At 40.9% G+C, this 16,930-nt stretch overlaps 1 protein-coding gene across 8 annotated transcripts in view; it reads right to left on the bottom strand.

Annotated features, from left to right (window-relative positions):
• ZC3H18 (zinc finger CCCH-type containing 18) overlaps positions 1-16,930 on the bottom strand; it is a 58,862-nt gene that overhangs the window by 23,062 nt on the left and 18,870 nt on the right. For 7 of the 8 annotated variants that reach the window (XM_074968897.1, XM_074968898.1, XM_074968895.1 and 4 more), the window contains 6 exons: positions 12,935-13,083; positions 12,525-12,617; positions 12,133-12,290; positions 10,150-10,182; positions 7,562-7,688; positions 5,909-6,207 (listed from right to left, as the gene is read on the bottom strand). In XM_074968897.1, the coding sequence (XP_074824998.1) occupies positions 5,909-6,207; positions 7,562-7,688; positions 10,150-10,182; positions 12,133-12,290; positions 12,525-12,617; positions 12,935-13,083 (859 nt within the window). The remainder of the gene's footprint in view (positions 1-5,908; positions 6,208-7,561; positions 7,689-10,149; positions 10,183-12,132; positions 12,291-12,524; positions 12,618-12,934; positions 13,084-16,930) is intronic. The other variant, XM_074968900.1, reaches the window with a different exon arrangement.

Below are 16,930 nucleotides of genomic sequence, written 5' to 3'. Positions count from 1 at the left end.
AGTTATACTATTCTCTAATGCACCCACCACAGAGAGTAACTGTCACGATACAAGTTATTTTCATCTCGGATCACAAACTAGCTCAAGATTTCCATAAATGTACAAATACATTTGTATTTTTTTGGGGTGATACTGATCCTCCAAAAAAAAAAATCCCTGCTAGTTTTTTCAGTGAGTTGTGTGGGAAGCTGGGTGGAGGACTTAATTTTTGGCCCTGCGGTACTGAGAAAATTGATATAAGCAGCAAAAGGACACCAGGAGAAATCTATGGCCAGCAGAATTAAGGTCAATACGGAGTTTTTAAAGATTCTAGGAACTAAAAGAATCCTGACAATGGTATTGGGTCATTACTAGATGGAAATGGCAGAATTATCATAATAATGCAGAAAAGGCAGAAGTGTTCAATAAATATTTCTGTTCTGTATTTGGAAAAAACCCAGATGATATAGTCATGTCATATACGATGACACTCCTTCCAGTCCACTAGTATCTCGGTAGGATGTTAAACAGCAGCTACACGAGTAAGACATTTTTAAATCAGCAGGTCCAGATAACTTGCATTCAAGAGTTTTAAAAGAGCTGGCTGGGGAGCTTGCTGGACTGTTAATGTTGATTTTCAGTAAGTCTGGAACCAGGGGAAGTGTCAGAAGACTGGAAGAAAGCTAATAATTAAAAAGAGTGAACAGGATAATCTTGTGTAATTATAGGCCTGTCAGCCTGATGTTGATCCCGGGAAAGATAATGGAGCAGGTGACACAGGACTTGATTAATAAAGAATTAAAGAAGGGTAATATAATTAATGCCAGTCAACATGGGTTATGGAAAATGGATTTTGTCAAATTAACTTGATTTCTTTTATGAGATTACAAGTTTGGTTGATAAAGGTAACAGTGCTGATACTTCTGTAAGGCATTTGATTTGATAGTGGATGACATTTTAATTAAAAATTAGACAGACATAAAATGAACGTGGCACACATTACATGGATTAAAAGTTCGCTAACTGATTGGTCTCAAAACATAACTGTAAATGGGGAGTCATGATTGAACAGGTATTTCTACTGGGGTCCCACAGGGACTGGCTCTTGGCCCTATGCTATTTAACATTTATATTAATGACCTGGAAGGAAACAAAATCATCACTGCTCAAGTTTGCAGATGACACAAAAACTGGAGGACTGGTAAACAATACAGAGGACAGGTCACTGGTACAGCGTGATCTGAATTGCTGGTAAGATGGGGTCAATCAAACAGTATATGTTTTAATACAGTTAAACATAAAACGTCTACATCAGGGAACAAAGAATGTAGGCCATACTTACAGGATGGGAGACTCTATCCTGGGAAGCAGTGACTCTGACAAAGATCTGGGAGTTGTGTTGGATGATCAGCTGAACATGTGTGACACCAGTGTGACACGCTGTGGCCAAAAGAGCTACGGCAATCTTTGGATGCATAAAAAGGGGGATCTTGAGAAGGAGCAGAGAGGTTATTTGACCTCTGTATTTGGCACTGGTGTGACTGCTGCTGGAATCCTGTGTCCAGTTCTGGGGTCCAGATTTCAAGAAGGATGTTGATAAATTAGAGAGGGTTCAGACAAGAGCCACAAGAATGATTAAAGCATTAGAAAACCTGCCTTATAGTGATTAAGCTCCTTAAGTCTATCTATTTAGCTTAACAAAGAGAAGGTTAAGGGGTGACTTGATTTAATATCTAATCAAAGTATTTAATAATGGGCTCTTCAGTCTAGCAGAGAAAGGTATAACATGATCCAATGGCTGGAAGTTGAAGCTAGACAAATTCAGACTGGAAATAAGGTGTGACTATTTTAATGGTGAGAATTATTAACCATTGGAACAATTTACCAACGGTCATGGCAGATTCTCCATCAGTGGCAACTTTTAAATCAATTTTAGAAAAACATCTAATCGCTCTGCTCTAGGAATTATTTTGGGGCAATTCTCTGACCTGTGCTGTAGAGGAGATCAGACTGGATGATCACAATGGCCCCTTCTGGCGCCCTGGACTTTAAGAGGACATCATTCAATATTTGCTTTTACTATCCATTTTAGAAAAAGGGTTATAACTATCCCCCATGGTGAAGACGGATGTAATGATTCTTAGCAGCATCACCATTCTCAACTACTCCCTTTGCTGGCAGGGGGGCCACTGCACCAGACTCCAAATACTTAAAGTGTCAGATTTGTTTTTACGTTTCTGGGTATTTGATCTTCAAATCCTCTTCCATCCCTCTCAATTTCCATCTTACATTTTGCTGGTCATAGTTTCTGTTCTATTAACTTCCTTTGGGGAAACTCCTGTGTTAATGCACTGAATGCCATTTACTAGTAATTATAGTTGTCCTTGGTACACCAATGCCAAAGATCCTTAGTATTTCAATAGTTGCATCATGCTTTTGGCATGGTCTCTGTGGAACTGGGCTTTCAGAGCTCTTTAGTCACTAATGAGCCAAGGAGAATTATTCACATTCCAGCTGGAAATGGGAATCTGTTTATTATGCAATGTCCGGCTTCACTGCTGCAGTGCCTGCCAGAGTGCTACCTGATGATTGCCTGCCTGAGGAATTTCATATGAGCTTGGAACGCCAATAGTCTTCAACGTCAAAAAGCCACGTGACAGGGAGGCATTGAATATCAGCAGCCAAGAACTATGAAAGAGGCTGGAATTGCCAACAGGTTGTGATTTAACACATTAGGGAAAGCACAAGAGTCTATAAATAAACTAAGAGCACAGAATTACTTCCCCTATGAGGGAGAGGCATGACAGTTAAAAATGAGGCAATTGCTAAGATGTTACGTATTAAACTTTGTAAATGGTTTATTCAGAGAATAGTAAAATCAGAACTCAGTTCTATAAATAGCGCTGAGTTATTTGTATGTAATGGAGGTAGGGGAGTTGGTCGAATTCTTATTGGGGCAGGTGCTAGGTGCACTACATGCTAGGTGGAGTTTAAAGGGCTGGCAAAAATGTGTAAATAGAGCAAATTTATATAAATATGCTCGTGTTTCAGATTACAACCACACTTTAAATGTGCATTGCAAACAGCAGCATGTCAAAGCACATTACCGAACTTTGAGTACACTGTAGCAGCATCCACATGGGATGTTACTGCACGGCAAGCTAGTGTGCTGTAGTCACACACTGGCTTGCCGTGCAGCAATCTCCTGGGTAAAGAATCCCTAGGATTTAACCTGCAGCTTCCTTTATTTTATTTGCTTTCCTGCATTTCTCTTTCTACTGCCAATAAACCCAAACCCTCGTACATGTAACAGAGCGAGTGGATCAAGAGGAGAGTCCAAACAGCAGAAACTAGGGATTTGACTGCTTACATAAGAGTACTTCTAACCTGCAGGAGTCTTCAATTGGAGCATCATCTCCATTGGAAACAAGATAAAGAGATTCTCAGACAGCAGCTTACTGTTAAATATTCCTATTGCTTCACTCCATATCTGTTACCTTATAAAACAGTTATCGCCCTTCATTTAAGGGTTTGTGTCAGATTTTAAAGCATTAAATTTTACATCTATGCTATGTGCAACAATGCTAGCGCTGAAAACAGCACAATAGCCACCTCGTTTCTAACATTCGGAGAGGTGATTTGTTTTTGTTTTTTGTTTTAAACCAACCTACAAAGGAAGCCAAAACAAGTTCCTGTTTGGTTTTCCCTGTAACTTCTGATCGAAGCTTTGCTTGACCTTTATCTATTTCTTGTAATTACTGGCTGAGACAGGAATGGGTATGAACGAGTAGATTTGTCAATCAACAGTTCCTAGAAATAGCAGATATTGAGCCAAAAGCAATCAGATTATTGGAACCGTTTGGATCAGTGTGCTTTGTATCAGATGAAAATAAGGCCAGGAACACACACAGCTTCCCCTGGTGTATTTCTTTATTTATCAGACACAGACCTATCTTGAAGAAATCTGGTTTAGGGAGTTGATATGTAGTTCACAGATCACTGTGAACCAGGAGAGGTTGTTCGCTGGGAAAAATCAAATCCATAAAGCGTGTAAAGATCAAGAAGAGTACCGCAAGACCATGAGCCTAACCTTCCTGCTATGGTGATAGCATCCACTATTCAGACCCATGAACGGTTTTCAGGAGGAGGCGGTTAATTGAATTTAAGGTTGGTGAAGAGTGCCATAGTTATCCCCAGCAAGTCCTTGGGCATCCTACCCCTGACTTGGGGCAGAACTACCTCTAGTGCCACAGAAGGTAGTTTAGTCTCCATGGCACCATTCAGTCTGTAGTCTCACATCTGTGCCCATGGGCATGGTCATAAGATCAGTCGACAAACGAGACTAACATTGGCATTTTAGAAGTGAGGTAATCAACTTGCATCATGAGTCAAACAATTATAGATAACAAGATCTTGGCCCTCACTGACCTAGCGCGGATGTGAACCAGCAGCCTAAGATGAACGAGTGGCAACTGAGGTAATTAAACGGCATATTTATATTCGTTACTTCTAACATCTGTGTTTTAACTGCAGTTTTTTACATTAATATAACCATATTGATAACACACTGGAACACTTAGTATTTATTAGGGATAGCAGAAAGATTATTAATAAAATGTTTTCCTGTTGGAAAATGGGATTTCATTTAAAAATACATCAAAATTTTCTATCAGGAAAATCTAAAAGTGTCATTTTGGGTTGGGTCGACATTAATCTCTGCACTTACTTGAGCCACGGCAGCACTATGTGGGAGCTGTAGTTCTGGGTCACTCATGGTCTCAATTCACCCCTAGAGGCCCAGCTCCTCAGATGGACTAACTCTTCCATGATGCACTGCAGTCTCTATGACTGAGGCACCATTGTGGCTCAGCCACATGTGCATCGCAGGAGATGCAGTTCTGGGTCCCTCAGGCATGCATTTCCCCCATGGGCCTTGCTCCTTGACTACATCTCCCACCCATTTCCCAAATATTTCAACATTTTTTAACTGAAGTTTTACTGAACTTTTAATTTTGCAAAAGGTTTTGATATTTTATTTTTTCTCTGACATAGGATGAAAACAGGTGTTGCAATATCAGAATTTCCCAAGGGATGAAAATTCTATTTTTTTCCCCAATCAGCTCTAATATTTACAGAGAGTGCTTTACAATTAATCCAAACCCACTTGTGAGTTATTGTGGCCAGTAATTTAGTTGACAGATTGGGAAACAGGAACACAGGAATTCCCAAGCAGGATCTAGTACTCTGACTGTGGCTAGCACTAGAGGTTTCAGAGGAAGGTGCAAGAAACCCTGCAACTGGCCGATATGAGTAGCCCCCTCCCCCGCACCAGGAAATCTCATCCTAATTCATAACAGAGATTGGCTTAATCCCTGAAAATTGAGGCTTTACATGCCTTCCAATCCCCTGTTTTTAGTATTAACTAGAACACTGGATATTTTTGTTATCTATAAAAATGCCCAATCCATCCTGGATTCTTGCCAAGAGTCATTTGCCAAGGCCACAGAAGGAGCCGATGTCAATGCTTCCATGTCCTGTGTGCAGCCAGCTAGACTTCTGAGAGGCTCACAAAACTCCATTACCATGGCTCTGGATTCCACAGCTCTACACAGTCTAGACTCCTCCCAGGTACACACCAAAGACACCCTGAACACCTCCACCCAGAAGTTCTCTTCTCTATGTACAGCCAGCAATGGTGAATGCCCTTGAAGCTCTAATCTGACGTTGCTTTAGCTCCATTTACATGCTGGCAAAGCATATTCCCTATGGTTAGCGCACATCCCTTGGAACTACTGCTTTTCCCACTTAGGGCAGCAGACGATAGAGACCCAAAGAGCATACAACCCCTCTCCCTGTTTGGTGCGTCTCTGGTTAATCCACAGTTAAAATAGTACCAAACAAAACCACGCATCAGTAGAGGAGCACATACCTCGGTGGCTGCGGTGATCTAGGCTTTGGTTTTTCTTTTTCCTTTTCACGTTCCCTCTCTCTGTCCCGGTCCCGATCTCTGTCCCGGTCTCTGTGTTGTCTGTCTTTTTCATCTCTCTTCACTCGCTCCCTCTCTCTCTCCCACTCTTCTTTCCTTCGCTGGCGTTCCTTGTCACGCTCCCGTTCCCTCTCTCGTTCTCTCTCTCTCTGTCGTCGCTCCCGCTCCCGTTCTCTCTCTCGTTCCCGTTCCCGCTCTCGCTGCCGGTTCTCTCTTTCCCTTTCCCGTTCTCTTTCTCTTTCCTTGTATAAACAAAACAAAAGACACTTTTACATCACTTCCATGGTTACATCTCCTCACTAATGAAAGTGTGAGGTTTTAAAGTCTCAAATTGGAAACAATTATACTAGCTCGCCAAAGTTACAGCAGGGCATCAGGGGGACTAATGGAGTTTGTGTTTGCCATAATGTTTCAGAATAAAGAGACATAAAACACAGCATCAGGTTCATCTAACTTCACTAAAGGCAACAGAGTCATCAAAGATGACCATGGTCCATTATCTAGAAGGCTTCCCTTGAGAAGAAAGTAATATGTATGTGGCTGTTCACCTATCTTAGGGAGAAGATCACTGCATCATGTTGCTACACTGACCCATTAGCAATTCCTGAATTTTGCACATAAGCATAATATAAATAACCGGATGACATAGCACCAAAAATTGCACTGAGGACTGGCCACTTTCAGACTTCCGAGATGTTCAGATTTAGAAAAGTTATTATTTAAGTTTACAGGAAAAAAACAAACAGCTACTGCTGTTCTTTTGTATAACGAATACAGCGGAAAAGCTTAGCGTCGGGCAAAATTAGTTCTCATTACCAATGCGTCCCACGGCACTAGAGTCTGTGGCCTGGCAACAAGTGCCAAACAGCCTTTGGAATATGGAATGGAAATAAGAACATTTTCAATGAAAACACTCTGAGCTTTCATTCTGCAAGCAAGTCGGGTGCAACAATGTAACAAGGAGATGCCCCCTGGATTCTAGCAGCAGACCAGTGAAAGCTGCTGTCTCCCTCATCTCAATGCAAAGTGACAGCTGTACGCAATGCCCAATTATAGTAATGGGTATTACATTTCTTAAATACCCATTTATCCTGGTGAGAGTCTCCTTGTGTACATAACACACACACACCCAAATCCATCCTTTTTTTTCTGTCCCAGTGGACAATGCTCATGCAGACTGGTCTTCATTCAAATCCCTCTTTTAGACTCACTTCTTTGCAAGGCCCCCAAATACTACCCCCATCTGTCAAATGCCTTCTCCACCCCCAGATGTAAATGACAAAGGATATCGAACTAACACATTCAGATGGGGGTTGTGCCACTGAGTTCTGCCTTATCGAAAAGACAGAGTGTGAACTCAGCAGGACAGGGCCAGTATATTTGTCTTGTACAGTACTCTACACATTGTCAGAACTTAGATAAATAATTAATGACTGAATCGTTTTAGAGATTAAGGAAATGTCTTGTCTACACAGTCTGCCAAAAGAGAAAAAAAATCTAATGCCAACATACTTCCTATATTATAATTTAAAACAAACGTATGTGAAGTACCTGGAGGAAGAGAGAATGCAAAGCTCAGGAAAGGGTGCATGTTACCTTACTTACTCTGTAGTTACGATATGGGTCTGGGTCTGTGTATTGTACCCGAAAGTTCTCATATTGCCCACCACGCCAGAACCGTTCTATTTCATAATCATAATAGGGATCTGTATAGGAATCAAGCCTACATTGAGAAAAGGGAGAAGATTAAATAGGTAAATATCATCTGCACATTAGGAAAATTGTTGCATTTATAAATGAAAAGGCTAAGCATGTTTTCATAAACAGGGAAAAATATTAAACATAAACAGGGAAAAATATTCAGAGATTAACTTATATGTATCTGGGAAGAGGTTCAGAAAGCTTCTAAATATTACAATAAAACAAAACTTAGAAAAGCATGTTCTCATAAACATACATAACTCTACAGGTCAAATTCTGCTCTCAGTTCAACTGGGGTGAATCTAGAGTAACTTCATTTGATTTCTACAAAGGTTATTTCGTATATTTATGTTGGTGTAACAGAGCACACTTCCCACCCCACCCCATTTAGGGTTTAGCATATTTTCTCCTCAGTGCACATGTGCAGCTCCCATCAAGGGAGGTTACCCAGGGACATGGAAAGTAGAACAGACCCTGGAGTCTCCTACTGCTGTGTCCGCAGATGTGATGTGTCTATGACACTTGTGAACGTACCAGGAACAAGCATGTTGGCAGAGCTTTCTAGTGAGAGAAAAATATGCCACATGCAGACATTTTTCTTATGGGGCAAAGAGTCTAAAAGCCACCAGTCTTCTAGTATGCAAAGCTTCCTCCGTTAGAACAGCTTTACTAATTCTACCTGGTATCTTTATGGCATGTACCCAACAACAACTAATCCTTGCAAATCAGATGGCAGGTAGCCACTATTATACTTATTTTACAGATGAGAAAATGGGTACAGAGTTCACTTCAGGGGGAATTCTGTGCCACTGTGCACGCGCAGAATTTATGGTCCCCTGCAAATTTTCTTTTTTCTTTTCAGAAAACACAATCTGCTAGGGAGGTGCTGCAATTACACCTTTCATACACCAGGGGCTGCTGTGGCACCAGAAGAAAGGGCAGCTGACTCAGGGCCAGAGCAGCCAGCCATGGAAAGAGAGGAGGAGAGGCTGCTTTCCTCATGGCACCCTGCCCGCAGGGCCAGGTGAGGTGGCGCGGCAGGGGGAGAAGAGACAGACAGCGCAGGACACACGGGGCTGCTGGGGGTCATACAGACTGGAGTTCAGAAGGGAGTGGGGGAGACAGATTGGGGCAGGGGCACAGGAGCTAGTGGGTGACAGAATTGAGCCAGGGACTGAACAGGAGTGGGGATGCACAGTCACATAGTAAAACGGAGGAGAGGAGTGGCTGAGTGGGAGTGCATGGGGACTGGACAGATGTGCCTGACTGAATGGGAGAGGCCAGGGGGAGGCTCCCCACCTCCCTAACAATTCCTCCTCCCCTGTCCCCCTTTCTCCCAGCCACACCCAAAAACCCTCCAGGTTCACTCCCAGACTCCTGCCCAGCAATTACTTCCCTCTTCCTCAGCTCCTCCATTACCCCGAATCCCCCCAGCCTTTGCACTGCTTCTGTGGGGCGCAGGAAATACAGATCTGTACTGTACTTTAAATGAATTACTTCTAAAAGTTCTGTTATAATATGCCTAGTAAGGAATCTATTTGTCAAAAAATATTTCTTAAATCTTTTTTGCTGTTACAGACATACATGCTGACAGATATTTTGCAATAAATCATAAAAATAATCGAAACTGACGTGATTAAATTGTGTTATTTTGGCAAATAAGACACACAGAATTTTAACATATTATACACCGAATTTTAAATTTTTTAGTGCCGAATTCCCCCAGGCATAAGGGTTCAAGTAAATTCCAAGGCCACAGGAGTCAGTGGCAAAGCCAAGATTAGAAATCAAGAGCTCCTGTCTTCCAATCCCATATTCAGTTCAGTAGCCCGTCCTGAAAGATAGGAAGGGTAACAGCACCACCACCACCCCTCCGTAGAATATAAGTGGCCAAAAAGCTAGGGCAGAGCGAGATCTGAGTGCTATCCTGGGTGCCAAGTTATTATATGTATTTATTTCAACACTTTTACATAGCCTAAGATTTTCACTTTTCTGCCTGAAGATGGTGATGACTTATAATACAGCTCCAAATTACAGGTACCAGGTAGTGAATTCAGTTCTAGATTCTTGCACCGCTAGCAGAGAACAGGTTCAGTGACGCCTGGTGTTCAGGAACGGAATTTTAAAGGGAAAAATTGACTTTTTAACCCAGCCCCACCCCATTGTTCTCCACTCCCTTCCCTGTAAGGTATCCCTGTAAGGTATTTATGTAAAGTTGTAGTTATAGAAACATACACCATTGTTTTGCCTTTTAGGTGTATTTATAAAATTAAGGACATAACTTCAAATTTTATAATCTGCTGCCAACAGGTGGCAGTATCCAAAAATGAAATATACACAAACAATTGATCAGCTGCAGCCAACCTTGTGACAATCGCCTGTAGCCTAGGAAATTTGAAAAAGTGAAACGAAAATAAGGGAACATTTTCATTTTCTTACAGAAAATGTTGGTACAGTATTGAAATCAGCAAACCACCACTTACCCATAGTTAACGTTTTCTTTGACGTCCACCTCCCTATAATTTTTCAAAAGAGAAAAAAAAAATTCATGAACTATTTAGCCATCTTTGTATGTCACAAAACAATCAAGCTATCAACATGATGATCCAAATATTCAATAGTTAGGATTTGCTGCGATATGTTACTTTGCTCTTGCAATGATTAAGGGCTTAAAAATTGCTGACATTTTCCAAGTTAAATTTAACGGCTCAACATACAAAGATTACTAAGGAGAAAAAGTTATGTCCTGTATCAATCTGGTTAGACAGAAGTGTTCCTCTTGAATTTCCTGAATGAATTGGATGATCACTTTTTCAGCACTCAATTCATTATAGTTTTATGAATTCTGTTCAACTCTGCTGCACACAAGTAAAAGGTTAAACTAACTATTTAAGGAGAGTACAAGTGCCTAGCAAAATGGGGCACTGTTCTTGATGGGGTCTCTGCTGAGTACTACTTCAATTCTGTAAAATAACCACCTGAATATTTGTAGGTTTAAGAGGACAGGTTTTACACAATGTTAAAACCCAGGCTGAAATTATCGATCCAGGCTTTGACTACGTAGATATTTAAGAATCTGTAATACCGGCGTTGTAGTTAACCTGTTAATAATATTAGGGACAACATGTACTGGTTACGTGTGTAAGTTTTTCAGAATCAAATAGAGGGGCATGGATCAGTTGTTCATGTTGTGCACCCTGTCAGTACCCGTCCTGGGCCAGGGAACCTAATGATCCAACCAGCGGACCAAATTTGGTGATGAATCCTGGTCACATGCCACTTGAGGAATGTTGCAGATATGCTAAGATGAGAATCAAATAAAAGCAGGTTACAGAATGACTGACGTTAGCTTTTACTGTATATAGGGAGTTACTGTTCTGCAACCACCTGCAGAATTGGGTGCATGGTCCCTCTCATGGTGAAAATGTGGAAAAGGAATTACGTTTAATTCCAGGGCAAATCTGCACCTAACAACCAACCAGTTTCATTTGCCCCTCTTATGTTTTCATTTCCTCCACAGTCAAAGTAGCTGCAACCAAGGCTTGGCAAATGCTTTCTTGTACGGGGGGTGTGTGTGTGTGGTGTCTACACACACCAGGGCTTACCCTTTAGTTCCTGCGGAACTTATGCCTTAATGTTTTTAAATTATTTTCTAGTCCATATGACTTAAAAAAACCCCAGAAAACCAACTCCTAAAGGTAACTGGTGTCATATTGCCTGCTGGAGCCATGAACTGCTTCCAGTCCCCAAAGCAGGGTGCTGACTGATGTTTCCATCACTCCCACTTAGTTTTACCTCACAAAAATCCTGCAGGTTTGATGTTTCAGACATTTCCCATTCCCAAAATCTTCCCACTCTGCAAGTCCTGACTGCATGTAGGTTAAGTCTTCTGGTTGGTGACCTATCAAATGATTAATCAAGGGCTGGCTAAGATGTCAGAGGCTGATCTAGTGCCATGCCAACCATGATTGCTGCCCTTAGACTTATAGTAAGCATTAACCCAGTCAAGATGGTGTCACTGCTGCTCTGGTGATGCAGGGTATTGGTGTGTACACACACATGATATTCACTTTTTAGTGTATGTTTGAGTTGTGTAAATACCAAAAGGAACACAAATCACTAGCCCAAACTAACATGACAAATGCAACATGCAACAAGACAATGAAACTGGCATATCAGGCTCTGAAGAAACAAGAGCAAAGTACTCTGAAGGAATAAAGTTAAAAAAGCATAGAAGGAAAACTGGTTTTGAACTAGGACCAAGCTGAGGCATGCCAAGTAACAGTAGGGCCTATAGTTTTTGCTGGCGTGTTTCTGATGTTGTTACATACATTTGGCTAATCTTCAGAGGGCTGTGTATTTCTACACAATTGGAGTGAAAGGTTAACTGCAAACAGACATTCAGGGATTACTTCCCACTCATCTACTCCAAAAAGCAAGGATACAAGCACAAAGCCACATCTTACGCTGGATCTCGGACATCTCTAGTGATGCGATAATTCCAGTCCCGGAAAAATTCATTCTCTTTGTCGAATTCACGTTCGTCTTCTCCAATGGTCACCGTAAACCGCTTCTCCTCAAAATCAGGCTCTTGTTCTTTTCTCATCGTTGCCTTTTTTAATACCTGTCACGAGGCACAATAAAAAGCTTTTTCAGGAAGCAACAATTTTGAGGCATGGAGGGCAAAGTTCAGCTTACTAATGGCACATCAGCACTAGTGAGGGATCTGCTTCCTAATTAACCTGTCCCTCTTCTGTTCAATTCTCATGAACAGTTAGGGTTTGGATATCTACTTGAAACAAAACATGTAATATTTCATTATCCTGTTAGCTCACGAAGATGAATCAGAAAGCGTTACCTCTTTAGCATGCCGGAGTCCTCTCTCCCAGGCACTTTCTGTTGGAGGGTCTGGAGGGGGTGGGGGCAAAATTTCATCAACTACGGGCGCACCCTGTTAGAAAAATGAGAAGGAAAGGGAAAAAGACACAGGCTGATATTAGAATTGGAAAATGGTGCTTTGTGAACGTTCGCGAATATCCAGGCGAAACATCAGCAGGGCACAAGTGGTAGGGCACTCCTGAAAAGTTATTACCATTTACTAGAGGTTGTAAAAAGGGCCTTCTTAAGAATTACGCATCCCAGAAGAACATTTGATTTTGCTAAGTTAACAGCCCAAATAAAACAAATCCTTCAGCGCCTGCAATGTATCTGCAGATCTAAACAAGCAAAAAATGCAGAAGCCACAAACGCAAACCGGTGTGTTCATACCCAAGGGTTTGCTGGCATCAGTGGGTGAGGGCCAATGGGAGGAGCGCCGTTGGGTGAGAAAGGGTCTGGTTTGGAGATCAAGGAGTAGTTCCCTTTGTCGTTCACACCAGGATGGATAAACCTACAGTTCATTCCCCAAGTACAGTGACCTGTGAAAAAGCACAGAAATCTTATTAAAATGCTGAACAGAATAGTCAAACACCTGGAAGCTCTGGTATCTTGTTCAGCTCCAGAACTATCTGAAGTCTTCCAGGAGAGAACATCTCTGATTTTCAGAGCCATGACCTTTCTGCTCCCCACATTGGTCCACCGTCACTTACTTTCAGGGCACCCCGCAAAGCCTTTTTGCCTGGGCTTTCCCTGCGAGATGAATTCAGTTGGGATCATGGGTGAGCAAAAACCCAAGACACTTACTCTGGTAGGGTGGGAGGGCTGTTTATGTGGGTAGTGATCCAGAGAGTTGTGTGTGCACTTTTATAAGTAAAAAGTGCGTAGAGCATAGTTAGGAACTTTTATAGCTCAAAACTAAATAACCGAGCAAGAAGTTTAAAGGCATCAGTCTGAGTTAAATACACAGTCTGGTGATAGGGAGGAAAAATATAACCCAAGCTCCTCTAATAGCTGATTCTGCACAGGAGCAGGAGAAACATTCTCAGGGGGCCAGAGACAAAGTTTCACATCGGCTCCTCTGAAAGTCCACTTACGATGCTTCAGTGGATTAGGTGAAGTTATCGTACCCATAGGGAACTCAGGCGTTTGTAATGGGATATGGGCTAGTTCCTGGTCTGAATTTAGCTCAGGTTAGTAGGTAACAGAACTTGCTTTTCCCTTTAGCTGCTCACATGAAATCATTTGATGGACCTTCAGTAGAGATCCTGATAGGTGTCTGTGTCACACAACACTGCTATAACTGCAACCTTGATTGGCAGTCTCAGCATCAGCGATGAAAAGTTAACGGAACACAGAAATTTAACCACATTCTCACCCCTAAAGGTGGTCCCTCCAAGTCAAGGTGGAGACACATTGGCAGGACAACACACAAAGGAAAGTTACTTTGACACTGTCTGTGTTGTATCAATTCTGTGCTAACAGGGAATTCAGTCTCCAAGGCTGTCCATTGCCAGGACACTAAGTAAACTGTGAGCTTTTATATGTGATCAAAGATAACACGGAGTAAGTTAACCTGAGTCATTTGGTACTTTCATGTTTTCTCAGAGGGTTAGTGTGCCCCCTTCAGGAACTTTATAAAACTGACTTCACTCATTAAGAGAGGATAATATATTTGAATATTTCCAGTAGGGCTGTCAAGCGATTAAAAAAATTAATTGTGTTTAATTGCACTGTTAAACAATAGAATACCATTTATTTAAATATTTTGGATGTTTTCTACATTTTCAAATATATTGATTTCAATTACAACACAAAATACAAAGTGTACAGTAGTCACTTTATATTTATTTTTGATTACAAGTATTTGCACTGTAAAAAAAAGAAATAGTATTTTTCAATTCACCTAATACAAGTACTGTAGTGCAATCTCTTTATCATGAAAATTGAACTTACAAATGTAGAATTATGTACAAGAGAAGCGGCATTCAAAAATAAAACCACGTAAAATTTTAGAGCCTGCAAATCCACTCAGTCCTACTTCTTGTTCAGCCAATCGCTTAGACAAACAAGTTTATTTATATTTTCAGGAGATAATGCTTCTTGTTTACGTCACCTGAAAGTGAGAACAGGCTCTCTCATGGCACTGTTGTAGCTGGCGTCGCAAGATATTTATGTGCCAGATGTACTGAAGATTCACTTATCCCTTCATGCTTCAGCCACCACTCCAGGGGACATGCGTCCATGTTGATGACGGGTTCTGCTTGATAACAATCCAAAGTAGTGCGGATTGACGCACATTCATTTTCATTATCTGAGTTAGATGCCACCAGCAGAAGGTTAATTTTCCTTTTTGGTGGTTCAGGTTCTGTAGTTTCTGCATTGGAGTGTTGCTCTTTTAAGACGTCTGAAAACATGCTCTATACCTCGTCCATCTCACATTTTGGAAGGCGTTTCAGATTCTTAAACCTTGGGTCGGCTGCTGTAGCTATCTTTAGAAATCTCACATTGGTATCTTCTTTGCCTTTTGTCAAATCTGCAGTGAAAGTGTTCTTAAAACGAACAACATGTGCTGGGTCATCATCCGAGACTGCTAGAACATGAAATATATGGCAGAATGCAGGTAAAACAGAGCAGGGGACATACAATTCTCCCCCCCAGCAGTTCAGTCACAAATTTAATTAACGCTTTTTTTTTTTTAACAAGCGTCATCAGCATGCAAATGTTTAGCATATCTGGCACGTAAATACCGTGCAATACCGGCTACAAAAGTGCCAAGCGAACATCTGTTCTCACTTTCAGAGGACATTGTAAACAAGAAGTGAGCAGCATTATCTCCTGTAAATGTAAACAAACTTGTTTGTCTTAGTTACTGGCTGAACAAGAAGTAGGACTGAGTGGACTTGTAGGCGCTGAAGTTTTACATGGTTTTGTTTTTGAGTGCAGTTATGTAACAAAAAAATCTACATTTGTAAGTAACACTTTCACAACAAAGATTGCACTACAGTACTTGTGTGAGGTGAATTGAAAAATACTATTTCTTTTATCACTTTTACAGTGCAAATATTTGTAATAAAAATAATACACACTTTGATTTCAATTACAACACAGAATACATGTACGAAAATGTAGAAAAACATCCAAAATATTTAATACATTTCAATTGGTATTCGATTGTTTAACAGTGCGATTGAAACTACCATTAATCGCGATTAATTTTTTTAATCACAATTAATTTTTTAATCGCGATTAATTTTTTTTTAGTTAATCGCGTGAGTTAACTGTGATTAATTGACAGCTCTAATCTCCAGTAAAGGTGTAAAGGGTTTGAAAGTTGAATGCTGGGACTATTAATAAGAATCTACACAGACCATTTTTTATTTCTTATTGAAATATGTCAAGTGCAAGACTTACTCCTGGCAAGTAAGAGGCCCTTGTGTATGTGGTAGAATGGCTACAAATTAGGTGTTCCACTAGGATGGGTTATAAACATACATTATTTCACAGAATCAGTTATATTTATCAAAACGGACTGATGTGGCCACATGACATGACACTTAGCAATTAATTCCTCAGAAAGAGTGGAGACTAGAATTTGAGCATCGGAGGTCCCACAATGATGCTTTTAGCTTGGTTCCTGGATGGCAATATTCCTATAGACCTCCTGTACCGGGGAAGACAGAGATGAAATCAAGGTCACCCAAACAAAGCTGAAACCAAAGGATCGTATCTTTGGCAAAAGAGCTTGATGTGATTCAATCTGAACTTTTCACATATTGAGATAAGGGACTGGTGATCACAATAATTCTGTGACGCATTGGGATGTAATATGATTGAACAACACTAAGAATGAAGGAATAAACAACCCCACCCAGGGAAAACTCACCTGGTTCAAACAGAGGAACACACCCCTTCCAGCGATATCACTACCAAACTCATGACAGGAAACAAACAATTAGACACAGGAAGCCACTCAATAAAACAGGCGAGCGACACTTAATGCTCAGCTCTTGGAAAAATCCTAAACAAATCCCTGTGTAATCGTTGTTCAACACAGCAGTGAAAGCAAGTCTTCCCACTCCCCCCTTTCTAGCTTTATTTTAGTTAGTTAATTTCATTTATAATTTCTATTAAAACAAAAGCATTTGGGTGAACACAACTTGAAGGGAAGTTGAAGGAACTCAGTCTAATATGGTCCATATTAAATTCAGTTAAAAACAAGGCTTTACAAAACCAAGTCTCCACATCTTTTGAAGAAATTCCATGGAAACAGATTTTTTTTTAAAACATTCTCCAGTCTTTGCAACAATGTGCTAGCATACGAGACCTTGAAAGTGAAACTGGTTAGTTTATTTCCAATGGTCAAGATGGAGAAAATGCAAAACACAA

This window comes from Natator depressus, chromosome 12 (genome assembly GCF_965152275.1).
Source record: "Natator depressus isolate rNatDep1 chromosome 12, rNatDep2.hap1, whole genome shotgun sequence".
In the NCBI taxonomy this organism is placed as follows: domain Eukaryota; kingdom Metazoa; phylum Chordata; order Testudines; family Cheloniidae; genus Natator; species Natator depressus.
The sequence above is the reverse complement of the archived record's forward strand: the minus strand, read 5'-3'. Positions and strand labels throughout refer to the sequence as shown.